The 20,071-nt window shown below is 52.7% G+C and overlaps 1 protein-coding gene across 1 annotated transcript; it reads right to left on the reverse strand.

Annotated features, from left to right (window-relative positions):
• Positions 1-1,223: 1,223 nt before the first annotated feature.
• On the reverse strand, positions 1,224-15,711 carry BIK (BCL2 interacting killer). Its single transcript, XM_080939794.1, has 5 exons — positions 15,666-15,711; positions 4,031-4,202; positions 2,496-2,594; positions 1,990-2,107; positions 1,224-1,600 (listed from the first exon to the last, which is right to left on the reverse strand). The coding sequence occupies exons 2-5, from the start codon at positions 4,195-4,197 to the stop codon at positions 1,508-1,510; spliced, it is 477 nt and encodes a 158-aa protein (XP_080795920.1). The 5' UTR covers positions 4,198-4,202; positions 15,666-15,711; the 3' UTR covers positions 1,224-1,507.
• Between the last annotated feature and the right edge of the window lie 4,360 nt (positions 15,712-20,071).

The following is a 20,071-nucleotide window of genomic DNA, read 5'->3' on the forward strand; positions in this document are numbered from 1 at the left end:
AGCCCAGAGAAGGGAGTTCCCTGGGTACTCTAGGTGTGCCCCATTTCCCACTGCCTGGAGTAAGGCTCCCAGCTGCTAAAGAGGGCCTAGAGCCTATGGCTAGGTGGGTAGGAGGGCCACTGAGGCCCACAGGGCTGATGGTAGTCTGTGGGAAACTGGTGGGCCACTAGCACTAAGTAACATCTGCTTCCCTTGCTCAGGCCAGAAAGGCCTTTTCCTCCTGTCCCTAGAACAGAGCTCATACCTGCTGCCACAGTCTTCCCTCCCCTCCTGGAGGATCAGAACCAGAGTAGTTAGCTTCTGTCCTAAGGAGTGAGCCAGCTCTGATGGCCAGTGTGGATCAGCCACTCTCCTCAACCCTTGATGCCAGGTTGCCCCATCTCCAAAACTGGCTCCTCTCAGGAAGGCATTTCCTTCACGGTCCCATACTCCTGGGAAGGGCACTGGGGCTGCCAGGTAAGGCTGAGGTGACAAAGGGGAGCACAAGACACCGAGGGAACTCAGAACAAGCAACTCAGCCAGGACTGGGAAGTTTGGGACAATTCAAGGACACAGTGAGGACATCTGGGAGGCCAGAGAAAAGTGGCTATAGCTACTGATAGTCATGCGGGTAGGGGCACTGTTTTGTGTCTGATGGGAGTGGGCAGAGACAGAAGTTCCAGGTGGAAGCCTCGGTTGGCCTAGAAAGATAATGGGCCAGGCCTGGGGGAGGCTCGAAGCCTAGCAGAGGGAGGCCTGGCCTTCCTTGATGTTTCTTGTGTAGCATACACCAACACCACAGCTCTTCATGAGAGCTACATCTATACAAAGGAGGTGGATGGACTTCCCCATCAGGATGACAGGCAGAAGGGGACAAAACAATGCAGTGGAGCTAGGCATGGTGTGCAGAGGCACGCAGATCTCTGCATTCAAGGCCAGCCTGGTCTGTGGAGTGAGTTTCAGGACAGCCAAGACTATGCAGAGAAACTCTGGAGGAGGGGGAGCTTTGGGGGGCGTTCTTAAGGCCCTTGAGTGCAGGCATGGTGCACGTGACTGGAGGCGAAGGCCACTTTAAATTCCCTCAACTATACCTCCAATATTTTAACAGCCCCCCAGAAGACCTAAGGAGAGGCTGGCTGGAAACATTTTATTGAACTCTCCTGGAAACAACAGTATTGAACTCTCCACCCCAAAGGAATCTAGTCCAGTAGATTCTGTGCCTCAAGGCTTCACAGACAGGGGTGTGGCCAGCACTCCCCCCACTAGTGGCCACAGGACCAGCCTGCACAGAGGAAGGTATCAGGGGTCAAGAGAGAAGGGCCAGCCAGACCTCAGGGACATTTAGCCAGTAACGCTCCTGAGGTATAGTGAATTCATTTGCCTTACAAAAACCCAGAAAACCTGTATGAAATCTCAGTACTATCCTGAGTTAAATATAAAAAAATGGGACAGTCAGAAAACACCACGGTTAGGGTGCCGGCACCTCTGGGGGTTGGGGGACAGGGACCAGCCCTGCCCCAGCTGCACCTCACTGAAGCTGCAAATGCCAGGCCCCACCCAGCAGCAAAAGGACCAGCAGCACCATGGGAAACAGCTGCCCAGAGTCCTGGTCAGGTGACACCTGTGGGACCAAGAGGGAAAGGTAAGTAAGTGAGGCCCAGGGACCTCGCCTGGGGTGAGGAGACAGCTCGTGGGGACTGACAAGCACCTATGCATAACTGGGGGATCTGGGACACGGTGTGGACATGGACATTCAGTCAGTGGGGGTGAATAGGGAAGGCGGCCAGAGACCATGACTGAGAACATCGTCTCCTTTAGAGGAAGGCTCCCTTCAGGAGGGGCCAGATGGCACTGAGTGTACACTTGAACCTCCTTCAGTTCACCAGCTAGCCAAGACTCAAGTCTATAGAGAGGCGTGGAGACTGCGGCTAACTAGACAGCATAGCTAAGGAGCTGCTGGCAGCCCTGTGGGAAGGATGACACGTGGACTAGAGGCTTCAAGGTTCTTACCCAGGCGCCAGGAGTCAAGACTCTCCAGGACCAGATATTTTCCCTGAGGTTGGTGAGGCTTCCAATCAAGCTTCTGAAAATACCTCTGACACCCGTCTGGCTGTAGGTGACAGCAAGTCTGAAAGACACGGTATGAGTGAGGTTCTTACTACAGCCATAGGCGCTGGAAGCCTGCAGGTGTGACCCATTACAGCGTGGCCCCCAGATCTGGCTCTCTGCCCGGAGCCAGCTCCAAGGAGCATCTCCAACTCTGAAGGTCCCTGAGCCTCTGGGGCCAAACCCACACTGCCTTGTGAGTTGAGATCTCTCCGGACTTTCCAGCTTTCGGGGCCAACAGAAAGGCCCTGGGTGGTGCTTGATCTACTGCTAAGGCCAGAGGGAGGATTGGGGGACCGAGACAGGCTGGGAGGTTTCAAGCTTGCCTGACAACTCCCACCCTCTTTCCAAGGTTTGCAGGGCTCCCCTGGGGCCCAGCCCTGTCTGGCTTCACCTGGGCAACTGGTTACCTGTGCATAGCAATCCCAGGCAGTTGGACCAGACGGGGGCTCCGCAGACACAGGTCCATCTCATCACCGATGCAGGCTAGCCTCAGGGCCACCTGGTTTCTGAAGGAAGGCATAGAGCAGTTTGCTGTGGTTATGCCGGGAGGTCATATCAACACCCAGCCAGTTCTTATGGGACTCAGGACCCAGCAAGGAGGAGGCAGAGGGATACTGGGGGCTCAGCAGCAAATCTTTCTGGTGTCCCCCTCGTCCATGGGTACACTTTGGAGTAAAAGCCATTTCAAATGTGCCCCTGTAGGATAAGCCACAGAGCACTAAGACAATAGGCAGAGAGGCCAGCCTGTACCCCATGTCTGCATCTTGTGGAAGTCGGACACAAAAAGTGTGTCTTGTGAACCTGTCTGGAAGTCAGGGAGAGCTTACCCCAGAAAAACACCTGAACTTTCCTTGAGAGAATCCTGGGGAGGGGCCTACCTGGTGGGCTTTGATGGTAGCAGTGGGTGATAGGGAGGAATAAGTGGGAGTGCTCGGAGCCCCTTCAGTTGACTTCCTACAGGGTCTCCTGCTCCAAGACCTGTCCCTGGTTCCCAGACTCAAAACACTTGTGTCCAAACCATCTCCAGATGGAGAGTGGTGAACTAAATTCCCTAGTGAGCCAGGCATGGTAGCACCTGATTTCAACTTAAAGAAAATCTCAGGGGCTGGTAAGGTGGCCCAGCAGTTAAAGGCACTTGTTGCTCCAGCAGAAGACATGATTGCTTACAACCACCCGTAATTCCAGTTTCAGGGGATGCAGCGTCCGGGACATACATAGTGCAAAACAATAGAAAGTCTCTACTGAAACAGGAGACACACTTGTGTGGTGAAAGGCACACACACACTGAAACCAGCCTGGCTAAGCCCTCCCTGGGGTTTGCCCGCACATTCCATACCAGCGACGCAGCAGCTCATTGGAAAGTCCCTACAGAGGGGTGAGGGCCACCTGCCCTTCACACCCAGTGTCCCAGGTCTATTCCTGATTCTGACGGTCACAAGGGTTCTAGGAACCTGGAAAGTTGCCTGGCAACCAGGTTACGAGGTTTTGGTCCCACCTATCCCCGGGGAGACCCCTAAAGAATCACAGAAAGCGAGGGGACACTAATTCCATCCAGAGTGGCAGGGAACCCTGAAGCTGAGGGTACCACAAAGAGCCTATGCTGACCTGCGTGTTCGCAGAAGGACTTGCCCTGGCCAGTATGGCTGCTCTTTTTCTGCTAGGAAGTGAATGGTGGGTCTCAGACCCTGAGCAGGAAGGGACTTTGCTTTCCCCATCTGGACAGACAACAACAGATAAGGCCTCTGCTAGTGAAACCCGATTCGGGCTGCATTGTGCTGGTCCCGACACCCAGGAAACACACTGGAGCCCTGTGGGGGTGGGGAGCACCTCCAGGAGCTCCCTGCCCTGTTCTCTCCTACCCCGGCTCCCCCCTCCCCCACTCCTCTATATAGAAGGAGCTGTTCCAACCCATGTCCAAAGGAGGTCACTGGTCAGTCCCTACCTGCCCTCCAGGCACTCCACGAAGTCCAAGTCTCTCGCAGGACGGACATTTTCTCCCCCGACAGGCTCCTTCATGCTGGGAGCCTCAGAGGCCACTGGAGGTTGTAGGACCTGGTCGTGTGGAAGAGTCTTGATGAGATCGCGGGCCACAAGTCCTGCCTCCGACATGTCTTCTGTGGGATAAAATAAGGCAGTGTGCCTAGAACCCCAGAACTGTGCAACAGTGGCTACTGGGGTTCAGAACAAAAGACCATAGTAGGTGCTTGCTACATGGGGTCCAGGGAACCCATGGGGACTGCAAGGCCTTGGTTTATGAGTGTTCCCGACCCTCCCCTGCCCCAGAATGAGTCACAGAAGCCAGAGCTGCTTCCACCAAGACTGTTCACATCAGCTGGATGACCTTTCCCAAAGCAGGCCATCAAAGCTTCAACAAGTCCTCTGTCCTTGTCCCATGACAACTAGGAAGTTCAAAGAATCTGAGTAGACTCCCCACTGCCACAGTTCTGCACACCACTGCCCAGCCTCCAGACCTGAGCATCACACCAAGTTTCTCCAAGGGCTGGGAGAAGCTTAGACCATAAAATCATGAGGTTTTTGACTTAAGATCTCCAGAACACAATGTACTCCAGTACTACGAGCCTGAACCCCAGCACTGGGGAGCTGGAAACAAGAGACCCCTAGGTTCCAGATCCTGTCTCAGAAACCCAGGTCAGGGCTGGAGGCACGGCTTAGTTGGTTAGAATGTGTGTTGCTCTTGCAGAGGACTAGAAACCCCCTTTTGCCCTCCAAGGGCACACACTCTCACACACATAAGCATATAACACCCTCACACACACAATTACAAATAAATCTTGGGGGAGGGGGTGAACCAAGGCAGACAGCTTCTGGGGGAACAGCACTCAGTGTTGACTTCTGGCCTCCACATGTGTGCACACACATTCACATACGCACACATGCACGACCACACATAAAACATGCATATTCATAAAAGTTCTTCATGTCACCAAGTCTTCATGCCTGAAGGCTCCCGTGAGAGAAAAAGTGGCTGTCACTTTTCTCTCTTTGACAGTCTATGACAGAAACATGGGCCATGACCCCTGTAATGGGGGGGAGGGGTCAGACTCTGCTGCCCCACACTTAAGAATAACCTTGCCTCTGTGGCCATTTCTTCTGAGCTGTTCTGGCCATTACCCAACTCTCCCTGAGTCCCCCCCAGTCCCTCCAGAGTCCTGCTCCACACAGGCTGTGTGCCTTAGCAAGTCACCAAGTCCTGGGTCTCTGGAGTGGCAGATGCTTGAGGAAGCACAGATCTTTCTTTTAAAAAAAAAGAAAGAAAGAAAGAAAAAAAGGAAAGGAAAAAAAGCATTAAGCAGCCCTAAGAATTCAAAATTCAAAACCTTGAGCCCCAACATCATACTACATTTCTGATGGCTGTGTGGAAACTTCATCCCATGTACAGAATTACTTAATATCCCATATAAGTTACTCTCAGCTCATATGTAAACATGCATAGGAGACGTAAGGGTAACTGAATTTCATGAGTTGGCTCTGGCCTCATCTCCATACTATGTCTTTTGTATGTGTTTGCACAAGTATGCATGAAAAGGCCGGAGGTCAACGTTGGTGCCTTTCTTGGTTGCCCTCCACTTGTTTTTTGAGGCAGGGTCCTTCACTCGGGCCTTTCTGCAGGTTAGCAAACCTCAGGAATCCTCCTGTCTCTGCTGCTCCTTCCTGCTCTAGGGCTGCAGGCAAGCACAGCCAGGCTTGGCTTTCTGTTTCGGTGCTGAGGATGTCAACAGCCATCTTCCAGCCCCAGCCCCTAATATATCTCCTTTTATATATAAGCAGATGATATCTTAAACCCAGAACCTTTCTGGTGCCCAATCCTGAGACAGTATAAAGGCACAGTGCAAAAAGCCATCCTCCTGAGAACTCTAGACTTAACACTGGTCTCCATTCACTTCTCACCTCCTGTACTACAGAAAGATGGATGGAAGCCTAGGCACTTGGGGGACACAGAACATAAGCTGGGACCCTCCAGGTGTCTCAGGGCTGAACTGAGACAGGTGACTGTCAGCCGTGCACCTCAAATGCGAGCGATCAAGGAGCTGAGCGCACACAAAGTGACATCATCGGCCACCACAGCAGGCATGAGGGTGTGGTGAGCCCCAGGCTTGGAGAAGCCATATAAGGGTAGCATTGTTCCTCCTTCCAGAAGTGGAAAAAGAATACGCTTCCAGAGTTTCTGTCTCAACAAAGAGGTGGCTGTCTCCCCTGGCTGAGAGGAAGGTGGAGAAGAGGTGGACATCTGTTCCTGACGAAAGCTCAAATCTCACAGGAGCTGGGCTTCGAGGACAAGAGGCATAAACAGCCACAGCCGCAGCACCTGCCAGCCAACACCTTTGCCTGGAGGCAGAAGCTGTGGGCTACGGTGGTGGGGGGGGATGGGGCAGGGGCACCTGCTCAATGCACCTGCAGACAGAGCTGCAAGTCTGTAAGGTGGGAGCAAGCCCCCTACACCGCTAGGCCATGACCTGTCAATGGGGCCGACCAAAGTCACCCGGCATCACCATGTGCTCATACAGCCACCTCAAAACTCTAGCCACATTTGTCCCTGGGGGTGCTTGGCAGCAGTTAAAAAGAAATGGGGAGATCAAGGATCTGTGGTGTAGAGATGCCAGCTTGTTTTTAGCTAGCTTGGCTCAAAGCCACTCAGAGCCCTGATGCGCCATGACAGGCCCTTTCCCAGACAGGGCTTGTACCTCATAGGAGCCATTCCCAACCCTGGCCAGCAGCCAGCAATGCCACCGCCTTACAGGGGCAGCCTGACCTCACTCATGTCACCGTACTGACAGCTTACTGAAAGTCAGGGAGGTGACTGTAGGGCTAACACAGAAGGCAGGACTCGGAAGCCACAGATGTCCTCCTACATGGGGCAAGGATGAGGCTCAGCATTAGGACACCTAGGGGGTCCCCTCCCTCCTGTTTAGCCCCCTTCAATAGGTCAGCGGGTATGTCTATGCAGCATGATGTCCCGTGGACTATCAGGGGAAATATGCCAAAGTCACTAGCTCCATACACCAAGCCAAACTGATTTCACTCATCAACCATGGTGGCACACACCTTGGAGGCAGAGGCAGGGGGATGATCTCTATGACTTTGGTCCAGCCAGCTTAGTCTATATAGTGAGTTCCAGGCCAGTCAGGGCTACACAGTGAGACCCTGTCTCAAAAAAAAAAAAAAAAAGAAAGAAAAGAAAGTAAGGGAAAAAGGAAAAGAAAAGGAAGGCTTCAGGTCAAGTTAACCTTGTGAACTCTTCATACAGAAACTCTAAAATTCCTACATAAAGGAAGGGAAAGAAGTAGGTGTTATGGCACGGGCTGTAATCAATCCCTTGACTCAGAAGGGGAAGCAGGAGGATCAAGAGCTTAAGGCCAGCCTGGTCTACATAGCAAGTTAGAGGACATCCTGAGCTACCTGAGGCTTCATCTCAAAACACTAAACAAAACAACAGATGACATCAAAGATGCAAATAAAAAGAGACTCGGACAGGCTTATGGCGTGGTACAGACTAGAAGAAGCGTGTGCAAACGTGTGCTTCTGCACGTGTCTGTGAGTTATGTGCCTGCTGGATGGTCCTTGTAAATTTGTGTCCAGAACCTTGCTGCCCCTGGGCTCAGGCCAGGGGTGACTCAGCATGCAAAGCCATTTCCCTGGGAAAGCAGGCTAGGCACTAATTTGCATCTATTCCCTTCTCTCCCCAAGCCCAACTTCCACCTCTCTACTTTCAGCTCCACCTCGGAGCAGACCCACGTTCCCACCCCACCCCAGGCAGGGGCCACAGCCTGATGGAACTTCAGCCCTGAAACTGGACACCTGACCTTCACCTTGAGCCTCTGCCCTGACAAGCTGAACTCCAAGCGTCCCCAGCACCTGCTGACTCCAGAGGCCTTAGAGAACCAGCTCTGCCAGAGGATCAGGCACCCATCTCTGTCTTCCTGAAAACCCTCTTGGGCTCCACGGGGATCTTACACCTTGATGGGCCTAGGGCGGACTTCACTCTGACCTCATTACCATCCTAACCTCAACTCATCTTTCCCTGTCCTCGGGACTCAAGTTCCCTACATGCCGATTTGTGGAGATGATGCAGCCGCATTGCTGGGGTTCCTTGAGCCGGCAGAGCTCCCAAGTTAGAACCCGAAGGGTGTGTAAGCAAGGCTCAGCTCTGTGGATTTGCTCCCTCTGAGTCTAGTGTAACTCTCCCACCGCCGTCAGAAATCAGCTCATCTAAGCCTTTCTTCCCATGTGTCCACCTAAGGTCAAGAATCAGAATGGAGAGGGCAAACACACGTGACCCAGGGCTGGATAGAGCCACGCTAGGAGGGGCCTGGCACGGCTCTGCTGTCAATCATCCTACCAGCCCCACCCCATCCCAGGCCATATCTTCTCTAGCAGATCTCCACCTGGCAGAAGCCTCAGGGCTGACCTACCACAACTCTGCCCCGCCCACACGCCCACGGAGTTCCACGCTACATTTATTCTTTCTTCCAGCCTTGGCATTTGCTCTGACCACACCCAGGAACCATGAGCTGGGCCATGCTATGACCCTGGACCTTTGCAAATGCAGTGACCATCATCTGAGCATGCTAGGGAAGTTGGCCATTCCCATGGGTCCGGAAGAGCTCAGCCCCGGTACCCTGCGTCCCCAGGATCCCTCAGAGTTCACAGACCTTTCTTGACCTCCGCCCAACTAGTGGATACTACCGTTTCCTTCGTGGCTTAGAACGTGGAAACAGGCTGCTGGGTGTCCTTGGGCAGGTTAGTAAACCTGTCTGAGCCCTGTGTCTCCTCACTTCTAGACTAGAGATACTGTTACAGGGGCCCAGGGATACAATCCCTGTTAACCGACCTGATGAGCAGCTGAAACACAGGGCTGCTATTCGTGTCTGGTCCCACTTGCAACATCCGACCTGACATGGAGCAGGTGTTTGTTGAAAGAATAAATGAAGGCCAGGTATTCCCACAGTGTGACCCCCAGGAAACTGCGCTGGTTTCTATCATCACGATTTTTTCCTTCGTTCCTTCCTTCTTCCTTTTCTTCCGACAAGGACCCCCCCTCCATGAAAGGAGAACACACCTACCCAAGTCTCCACCCAGTCCGCAGCTCACACCTCCCATGGTAGAAGGCGCTGCTGCCAGTTCGGAGCCCCGTTTTACCCGATGAAGACAGGACGCAGATCCACGCTGATCGCGCCATGCCACAGTCTAGATGATCAACGCAGTGATCTCCCACAGGCTAGCCTGTCTTTGGTGACCCACTGTGCCCTCAGCTGTGTGACCACAGGCTCATCTGGGAACCGGGCATGCTCTCTCCCTCCAAGGAGCAAAGACAGATCTGGCTAGTTTGGCCCTACAGGTACCAGAGGATTCAGTCCCTGTCACCAACCCACCACGCTACATCTCGTCAGGTGTTCCTGACACCAAGGAGGCAGGACCCTGCGCCCACCTTACAGATGTTCAAACCAGGAGCAGATAGGGTCCGGCCTGGGTATCTGGGGACGTTATCCCTGGTCTTTACCATCAAAACGCCTTGCCGCTCTTCCCAGGTACCACCCCAGCCCTGGACCAATTGCAAGTAGCATATCCAACTTGGGAACAACGTATGGGCAGACAGACTCAGGCTCTAGTTCCTACTCTGTCTCTGCTATGTGACCACAGACCAGTCACATAACCTCTCTGGCTCCAACTGAGATAGTCTCCTACACAGGACTGACCACATTAGGGCTGCTAAGAAGGAAAAAAAGACACGCACACTGTTGCCCACCAACCAGAGCCTCCGTTAAAGCTGGGCCATTGAATCTGCAGACTCAGAAGGTAGTCAGAAACACAACCAGCAAGTGGCCAAAGCACCCCGTACTCCACTCCAAACAGGAAGTTCACATTCTCTCAGGAGGGATCAATGGGTAGCTACCAAAGTTGCGCATGCGCACTCTGCACAGGTACCCAACAGCCCTGGGGAAACTGAATGCACAGTGAGTTCCAATTCTCAGCATCCATATAAAAGCCTGGTATGGGCTGTGTGGTGGTGGGATGCGTCTTTACTTTAATCTCAGCACTCAGGAGCTCTGAGTTTGAAGCCAGCCTAGTCTACAGAACAAGTTCCGGGACATCTCGTCAAACAAAAACAAGCAAAGCACAAAAAAAAAAAAAAAAAAAAAAAAAAAAAGCAAAACACAAAAGCCTGATGACGGGGCTTGGCCTGACTCTTGACAGAGGCAGGAGGATCCCTGGGGGGCTCATCGCCCGGTCAGTCCAGCTACATGGGTGAACTCCAGTTCAGTGAGACACTCTGTCCCCCAAAATGTAGGGAATGATTGAGGAAAAAACCCATCACTGACTTCTGGCCTTCACACACCTGCCCATTCACAGACACACACAGGACACAGATACACCTACACGCACAAACTTATCTCTCATAGGAGGAGGGCTATCAGGATGGGGGAGCAGGGAGGCCATGGGAGGGGCGTGGCATGCGTCCATCATGATTCCATGCCTGTGGAATCCAACACCAATTCAAAGAAAATTGAAAATTCTCGTGGGACATAGAGATGCTTGTGTTAAAGTGGTTTTTTTGGTTTTGTTTTCCCCCAAGCCAGACTCAGGACCCCATTCCCAGGAACCTGCAGATGTCCAAAACAATTTGCTTGGGGGTGGGGTGGGCGGGGCTCACTTCCCAGCAGTGACAAAGAGTCAGTAGAAAAGGAAGGAAGACAGGGAGGAGAGAAAGGAAAGGACATTTGTGTCAACGGGTGTTGTCCAATAACCTGGAAAGAGGTGGCCTGGAAGTAACCCCACAGGCTCAACCTCTCCGTCTGCCTGGCATCTGTCACCACCAACCTCAGCGCTGCCTCTGAGCACAGACGCTGTTAGACTGACCTGTTTTCTCTCTTGTGTTTTCTCTCTCGTGTTTTGACTGCATGTATGTGCACACTGCACATGCAATACCGGTGCTGGCCAGAAGAGGGCATCGGGTGCCCTGGAACTGTAGTTACAGGTGGTTGTGGACGGCCTATTGTGGATACAAATGTTCACTTTGCATGGGTCACAGAGCTGTTCACAGTTATCTATAAATGACCTCACGGAAGAAAGATCTAGAAGCAAACCTTTGAAGAGGGCAACGGAACTTACAGAAGCGATTGGCAGAGGACGGGGAGCAGTCCTCAGCTTAGACAGCCAATGTAAACTTCTAATCCTCTTGTCTCCACCTTGTGTGTGCTGGGATTCCAGACAGACTCTACCATGCTCAGTTTTATGCAGTTCTGGGGAAAGACCCTAGGCAAGCACACTACCAACTGAACCACCCTCAGCCCCAAGCTTAAATGTTGGACAAAAAGCATTTGATTACATATCATCCTTGACCCCAAGCACCTCGCTGCTCTCCAGATCTCTCATTTGCCCTGAGACCTGCAGGAAGACACACAGAGTCACTCAGCTGTGCAGAGGGAAGGCACCCACCTGGGTTCTGTTTCCTCCTTCCCAGGCACAGGACCAGAGACCTGCAAGTGTTTTGTTTAACATGTATTTCTCTGGGGGAAACTCCCCTGTTAGGACAGACCCTCTGAACCTCTGGGTTCTGTGTAACTTTGGACAGATTCCCTTGGGTCTCCTGGGCCTTCCCTAGTTCCTCTTCAGGAAAGGGAGGCTCGGAGGTATGCATGCCTGGTTAATCCTCTCTGAGAATACTCCAGTCTGGGACTGCAACTCAGAACAAGCCAGGGCCAGGTCCTGTCCAACCCACAGAGGAAGTGTAACAATTTAACAATTCTCCTGACTGACTGAGTCTAGAATCACACACACACACACAGACACACACACCTTTCAGCTTCTAAGTTCTTCCTATGCCGTGGAATGTTTGAACCTGGGGAGGAAGCACCAGAGCTGACTAGGCTCCTCTGGGAGGTGGACTCCATCCTCCTCCCTTCCTTCTGGCGGTGTTGGGCTCTTACTAGACCCTTTCACTGAGCTCAGCATCCCATGCCCTAAGTAGGCCAGGGATCCTACTTGCTCCTCAGCCCTGTCTCCAGGACAGAACTCAACTGCCTCTCATTTTGCCCTCCCGGCCCCTGGGGTCAGCTGTCTCGGATACAGAACTTGGCCTCATTCAATGTTTACCTGTCTGTCTGCCCAGGGAAAGTTCTCTGCAAAAACAGCAAGAATGAGCAGCTCACGGGGACAGGGTGGACAATGCCCCTGTGTGGAGGAGCCTGGAGTGGTCTCCAGCACACAGCCTTTCACCAGACAGCCAGGTAGGCTTCTTCTTCACTGCCCTTCCCGGCACCGTGAGCTTCCTCTCAGGACGGATAACTGGGCACCAAGTTTTCTCCCATCTCCAGAAAAACAGGTTTTCTTGGCAGTGCCCAGAGGGTGTTTTGTATTGTCACAATTCAGTGTTGACACTAGGTAAATCAGCTGCCCTGTCCCTGCCACTCTGTGCCCTGCCCTCTCCCTCCTGCCTTTGGGGGCCAAGAAACAGGGCCTGGAATGTATCTGCTGACACTTTTCTCCTAAGGCTTGGCTTCAGCCAACCAAGGGTCGGAGAAAGGAAGCAGCCACACATGTCCAGTCCAGACCCACTGCTGGCTTCCTGGTGGCCACTACCAACAAAAGCCGGGCATCGTTCAGCACTTCCTTGAAACAGCTTCAGAATTGTTGTAGGCAGAGAGCAAAACAGTGATTTCTCTGGCAGGATTCGCTCAGTCGGCCACAGAGGAAGCAAGAGTCATTAATTGTCCATGAATGTAACCGGCTCACTGAAAACAGGATGCTTTCCAGGGAGAGGGGGAAATTCTGTCTGTGGCAGGACAGCTTGAAGTCTCGCTGGCCAATGTGGCCTTCCAAATACCCCTGCCCTGCTACTAAGAGAGGTGGGAAAGGATCATAAGATAGGATGGCAAACTGCACCCTGTTTCTTTTCTTTCAAGACAGGGTCTCCTGTATTCTAGGTTGGCCTCCAATTCAATATGCAGCCAAGAATGAATAACCTTGGGTCTCTGCTTCCTCCAGGGTGCTAGCTAGCACTGGCCTCCATCCCTGGTTTATGCAATGCTGGGAGCTGAACCCAGGAAACTGTGTGTATTATCCAGACGCTCTACCAACCAAGCTACATCTCCAGTTCACAATCTCTGGTTTCTTTGCTCTCAGTGAATCTAGCAGTGACTTCATTATTATAAATCAACCACCCTACAGTGACCATCACACAGGCGACCCCTCCTTCCAGAGAGAGTCCAGGCTATGACGGACACTGAGGAACCTAACATATGATGTTCCTCGTCTCACAGAACATGCAGGCTACAAAGGGTCAGGACATGAATACACGAGATTATTTCAGACAGCTCAGGACAGAACAATTAGTGGGTGAGATGACAGGGTGGGTAGACATGGAGGGTTGTCAGAGAAGGTGCCAACTGAGCAAAGACATCAGAAGATGAAGAGCTGGAGGACGGGGCTGTATCCTGTATCACTCCAATGATTTCTTACAAACCTCCCAGTGCTTGCAAAAGCATTGCCACAGAAAAGGATCAACTGTGGCTGGGGAGTAAAGTGTTGCTTAAAACACACAAAGGTAAGGGTCCCATCCAGGTCTGGAAACAAAACAAAAGGCAATTTTTAAATGCTCACTAGGGGACAGCTTAGAAGGTAAGTCAAATGAGCTTGTCACCAAGTGGGGAAATGACATTCTGCATTATCAAGCTTGGGCTGGAAGCCAGCATCCTCCGGCAAGGAATTAAAAAAAAAAAAAAAAAAAAAAAAGCATACGCATACCCCATAACCCCAGGATCTCAGGAAAGAGGATCTTGAGTTCAAAGGCAGCCTGGGCTATGTGTGAGATCCTGTTTCCAAAATACAAAAGAGCAAACCACAGACAACCTTTAAAACCTAACTCTAGAGGAACAACAGAGAAACAGCAGCCAAGGTCAGTGTGGGCTCTGTGACCTTGAAGGGGAGGTGCTGTGGTTAGATATGACTTGGGGGTCTCCAAAGCTTGGAGTGTTGACATTTAATCCCCCTTGTGAGGTATTTAGGGGGAGGGAACTCAACCTCACTGTGGGGGTTAGAGGCTGGACGTTTGGGAGGTGGGTAAAATGCACAATGTATGTCTTCTGCCAGCCAGAGGGCATCACCCAATATGGCCCCTCAACCTCACATGAACCCAGAATCATGAGCCAGAATAAATTTCGCTTCTTTATAACTTAATTCAACTTGAGGCATCAGAATGCAGCCTAAGAGTCAACACTCAGGAGACAGACAGGAGGGACTGAGAATGCAAGGCTAGCCTCTGCTACACACTGAGGCCTTACTTAAGAAAAATGGCAGCGCGCACAGAGCCATGAGTTCCATCCCTAGCTACGCATAACCGGGACACAATAACCATACCTGTAGTCCTAGAACTCAGGTGGTGAAGGTAAGAGAATCAGGAGTTTCAAGACCATCCTCAGTTACATAGTGAGCCAGGGGCCCAGCCTAGGCTACATAAGACTATGCCTCAAAACAAAACAAAGAAAGCCTCGATCCTGAAGTAAAGAGACGTGAAAATGGTGGAGGGGCCTCTAGAATGCCAGTCAGAACAGAAAGTAGGGCACGGATGGAGAGGTTGGTGTGGCCTCTAAGAAAGCCCTCCAGGCACGGACGGGACCGCTGGAATATAAACCTGTATCTGAAATGAGTCCCGCTTCCCAGAGGTTAAGATTAAGGTTCACTGACAACCCCACCCCCACCCCCCAAAGCAGGTACCAGACCAGCCTTCTAGAGCGCTGCAGCTGGCTCCAGGCCAGAGTAACAGTGTTATCACCTGCAGCGGCAACAATAATAAACAACAACACTTGGCAGGGGTGGCTCAGTACACTTCAGAACAGCAATTAAGTTTACAAAACCATCTGCATCCCCAAGGCCGGAGAGGGCAGCAAAAGTGACACAGCACTGAGCCCCCAGGTCTGGTTATGGCTGGTACTGGGGAAAGCCATGAAGTACTGGCGACCTTCATGGCCCCTCTCGGATGCTCGCACGGTCCTTGCGCCTGGGCGCGGGCAGGTGAAGAGGAGCTTCGGGGAAGTGATGGTCTGAACTACCCAAGTCGCCTAAGAAGGCCCTTCTGCCGCCCCTCGAAGACGTGAGTCTCCGGGTCCCAGAAGGGGCAGATGCGAAGCTGGGTTCTCCCGGGGTCCGGGAACTATCAGGTCGCGGCAGGGACGGTGCCAATCCTAGAATCCCCAAGGGAGGGACAGATGCTAACTCCCGGGTCCTCGCGGAGACAGGTGCGGACGCCATCTTCCTCCTGCGGCCCGGGCTGAGCCTGGCCGCCCTACTGTGGCAGTGCCGCGCCCTGGTCTCGAGCTGCTCCCCCTAAGTTTTCGACACCGAGAGCAAGGCGACAGCGGAGGCCACTTGCTCACTAGGTCCTGGAGGCAGGACACAAGGGCCACCCCAGTGCGCGGACACGCAGCAAGACACGCGGATGCGGCTAGCACCTTCTGAGGTGTCAGACGCGGAGGGGACATTTCGGAGCCGGGGCCACCAAAGGATTTGGACACGGGTCCCCAACCTTCCGGCCACTTGGGCTAGGGCTGCCCAGCGCTTACCTGCCGGGCTGAGCTGGCGTAGCGGCGGGCGAGCTGCCCGGACACCTCTCGGCCCGGGCGCCGGTGGCTGAGTCGGGGGCGCTGGCTGGAGGCGGGTTATTGTGAGCGGCGGGCTGGGCCCTGATTGGTGGCCGCGCCCGCCCAGCCCCGCCCCTTTAGTACCTTTAGCCCCTCCTTCCAGGGGGGGGCTCCAAATCCCCCGGCCCCAAGAAGTGGCTGTTTTAAAGTCGTTTACTTGCAGACGCCCCTCCGTCGCCTGAACACTTGCCACGGTGTCCGTGCCAGTGCGTCTGCGAGTGTGCTCTCAGCGCCCGGGTATCCATAGACTCCGCCTCTGCCATCGCCGAGGTCAAACCCTAGCGAGGGCTGCCTACTTGGTCCTCACAGTACTCCTAAAGGCTCGGTGCTTTTTCTCTGACCACTTAACCACGTAGAAACTGTGGCTCAGAACGGACAACGGTTTGTGTGAAGCAAATATTCAGAACTCCGCGTTCTTCAGGATGCTGCGCTTGGGAGTTGGGTGTCTTTACATCTGAAATGTCAGAAGTTCTTCCCAGAAACCAGTGTGAAGCCTATGGCTTCCCGTTGCTCCTGCCTGCTACAAGCTTCTTGCTGCATCTTCCAGTCTCCCTGCTTTCTCCTCTCTCCCGGTGTATGGGGAGCTCGCCCAGCCCTCCGGCAAAGATTTAGGGTGAAGGAGAAGATCGGTAGGAGGTGAAATCTAGAATTACAGGTGAAGAGGGAGGAGTTCAGTCGCCAGTTCCCTGGACCCGGGGCTGCGAGGTGTGTTTTGAAGGAGGACTGGCGGAATTACAAAGTAACCACTCTCTATAGAACAACAAAGCTTGTTTATCCCAGGTCAGCTCCTCTCGCGGGTAGCAGAGGTCAGGGTTTGGGGCAGGTGTCTCTTACTGTATGCTTTGTCAAGTAGTCATCGGGGATCTTCCCTTAGGAGAGAGGTGATACTTGGGGGTCCATAAATGTTCTCCTGATACAGGAAGACAGCCCCTCCCCCCATATGTTAGTGGGTCCTAGGCAGAATTTAATCTCAGCACCACTCAGACCTTTCCAGTTTTGTGGTCCTTCCTCCAAGCCCAGAAGTGAATTTAACCCCGACTTTTGGTCCTAGCCATCAGGGATTGCCACAGCCTGGAGTTGGGGGCAGGAAACCTTGAAGCCTCTCTGCCGGTGCATTTTGCAGATGAATTTGCAGAAAATTGAGACTCAGAGACGAGAGACAATGAGGAGTCTCACAGGCCAGAAAGATCTGACAAGTCTGAGGATGTGTGCAAGGGCCTCTGGAGGCACAGTGCCAGGCACATTGTAAATGTTCTGTAAACAGTAGGCTAGATGGAGGAGAGAGGCCAGGGGAGGGGGTGAGTGAAAATATTTAGCCTGCAAGATCCCCAAGGCAACAGGCTGATCAAATGGGAGGCAAGTCCAGTGACTCATCCCTGCACTGCCTGCCGCTGGGGAGGCTGGGAAGTTGGTTGGGTAGGGACTGGGCAATATAGCAAGAATTCATTATTTGGAGGGGTTTGTTTGCATGTTTGTTTGTTTGTTTTTCAAGACAGGGTTTCTCTGGATAGCCCTGGCTATCCTGGAACTTACAGAGATCTGCCAGCCTCAGCCTCCTTAGTGCTAGGATTAAAGGCATGCGCCATCACTACCAGGTTAAGAATCCATGTTTCAAGTTAGAAAAACTGGGTGTGTTGATACCCCTGTAATCCCAGGTTTGGGAAGTGGAAGCAGGAAGGCCAAGGAGTCTGGATTCAGTTTTACAGTGAGTTCCAGGACAACCTCGGATACAAGAGACCCTGTCTAAAATGAACTGAAAGAAACAAAGAAAGAAAGAAAGAGACAAATAAAGGGAAATAGGGCAAAACCACGTAAATAAGAGCATGGCTTCCTACTAGTGCTCCGTAACTGGGTCAGATGCAAGAAGTAATAAAACCAATGATAATGGCCACCTTCTGTCCCCAGGGCTCAGTACTGGCTCTTCTCTTGCCTTGCACATTCTTTTGAAACATTTATTCATTCATTCTATTGTGTGAAGGTCAGAGGACAACACCACGCAGGGGTCAGGCCCTTCCTTCACCATGTAGATCACCATGTTCTGCCCCAGAGCCACTAGGCTATGCATCCTGCAAACAGGGGACCATACTCAGGGACTTGCCCCCTTCTTCTCTGGGGGCTTTAATCCATAGGTGCTGCTCGTAGCCACCTCTGGGTCCTCATAATCCGCTGGGTCATAGATACAAGTGATCATGGACACAGAGTGCAGATTGGGCCCAACACGTTAAAAGATGAGGCTCACCAAGACCCAGACTGACAGCTACCGGGAGAGTTGACTAGCCGAGTCCTTGATGCTCTGGGCAAGGCCAGCTTCACTGGTGACAAAAACAATCGATGTTGAAAACAGTCCTGGGCAGAATAGACAATGCAGCTTGCTTAGCCCGGTGGCACGGGTATTTAATAGCAATTTAATATAGACACATGTCAGGCCAAGAGCCAGTGGCTGGGGTGACCGAAATAACCTGTTTTGGTGTGTGTGTGTCTTGTCGGGAGATGGAGAACAGACCTCCGCTCTGTCAGACAATTCCAGGAATCCAGGGTCCTGAGATAGCTGGCCCTGCAGCATCATGGAGGCCTTGGCAACAGGCTGTGGACGTCCCCTGGTTACCGTTCAAGTCGGGTCTGGTGGGAAGCGGTAGACCCGCATGGTGCAGACAGGAAGAAGCCTCAGCCCTGTGGAACCTCCTCCCATCCAGAAATAACATCCTTTGACAGGCAGCTTATCAGTGTGATAGCAGGTTTTCTCAAAAACAATTACAGCCCCAGCAACTCACCCGTGCACCTTCAGCAGGCACGGGCAGTGAGGGCTGGCCACGTGTCTGCTCTCAGGGCACCCTGAGAAGGGCCTCTTCTGGCTCAGCTCCCTCCTCTCCACCTGAGAAAGCAGGTCCTGTGCATGCAGCGTTTGCTCTGCTGCATGAGCAAAGGGCCCTGAGCAGGGCTCTGTCTCACAATGGAGAGACTTTTGGTTACATCCAGCCTCACAGCCCTGTTATCACTGAGTCACAGGAGCACCAGGTCACCAGGTCACCCGCAAGGTTCCACGGGAGGCACGAACCAGCTTGTCATCCCTGGCCCATTGGACCTTCCTTTCTCAATTGCTGCTTCTCCTGCCTCAAAGAATGAAGAGGACCAAAGTGTGGCAGGGGGATAGGGGGACAGAGGGGCAGGGGGACGATGACAGGGGGCAGGGAGCAGGGGGACAGGGGGCAGGAAGACAGGAAGCAGGGGGACAGGGGGCAGGAGGAAAGGGGGAAGGAGGATGAAGGGGCACGGGGCAGGGAAGCAGGGGGACAGGGGGCAGGAGGAAAGGGGGAAGGAGGATGAAGGGGCAGGGGGCAGGGAAGCAGGGGTAGGGGAGTTGGGGGTTAGGAGCACTGGGGGCAGGAGGCAGGTGGACAGGGGGCCTGGGGGCAGGAGCAGGGGTGCAGAGAGGCAGGAGACAGGGGGCAGGGGGCAGGGGGCAGGGGGAGCATCTCTGGACTTTTCTTCCCATGGGAAATCATCTATTTTTTCCTTAAAATTCTGGGGGCATGTCTTTTCCTCTGGGGAAATTCATATGTTACTGTGTTTCTCCGAAGTGCAAGAGAAATGTAGATAAAGCTTTACTGTGTGTCCTGTGGTGTGTGCATCTGTACAGGTGCAAGAGCCAGAGTGGGCTTGTCCCCTGTAAATGTGACTTATGCTCTGCTCTAGTGGTCCTCTCTGAGATTTACTGCCTCCATCTGCAAACCTAGGCCTAGGCCTGGCAGCGTCTAGCCTCGTCGATACAACCTAAACTAAGCCTAGAGTGTTTTCAGCCTCTGAGACTTACTGCGGAGTCAGCTCACCCCTTCCTAGTTCTCTCTGAGCTCTAGCTGGTTCATCTCGGCTGTTCTGGCTCAATACTCTTCTCTGGGCTTCTGAATGCTCTGCTTGACCTCAACCCAACTCTGGCAATCTGTTCTAACCTCCTTCTTATTCTCTGGTTTATTCTGTTCTCACCAGTGTCTGGCTTGTTCCCTGTGCACTGTCTCTGTAGAACTCTCCTGGTAGAACTGCCTCCCTCCTTCCCCTCTCCCTCCCCCCTCTGCTGCTCTGTTCTCTCGCCTCTTTTGTACTTTTCACCGTGGTATTCTTGGACTGTATTCTCTTCCTCCCTCCTCTACTCACTCAAGGTGTATGTTAAAAAATAAATTAAAATAAAATAAAGGTGTGTGTAAAGGGTTGAGCCACACAACTAAAAACAGGGTTTTCCTGTGAATAACACAGTCTTGGGGTTTGAGGTGTGATCGAACGTCCTGCAACAATCCCCATGTGTTCTGCTCAATCACGGATTTATCCTTTGAATC

The sequence above is a fragment of the Micromys minutus genome, assembly GCF_963924665.1.
Source record: "Micromys minutus genome assembly, chromosome: 27".
In the NCBI taxonomy this organism is placed as follows: Eukaryota; Metazoa; Chordata; class Mammalia; order Rodentia; family Muridae; genus Micromys; species Micromys minutus.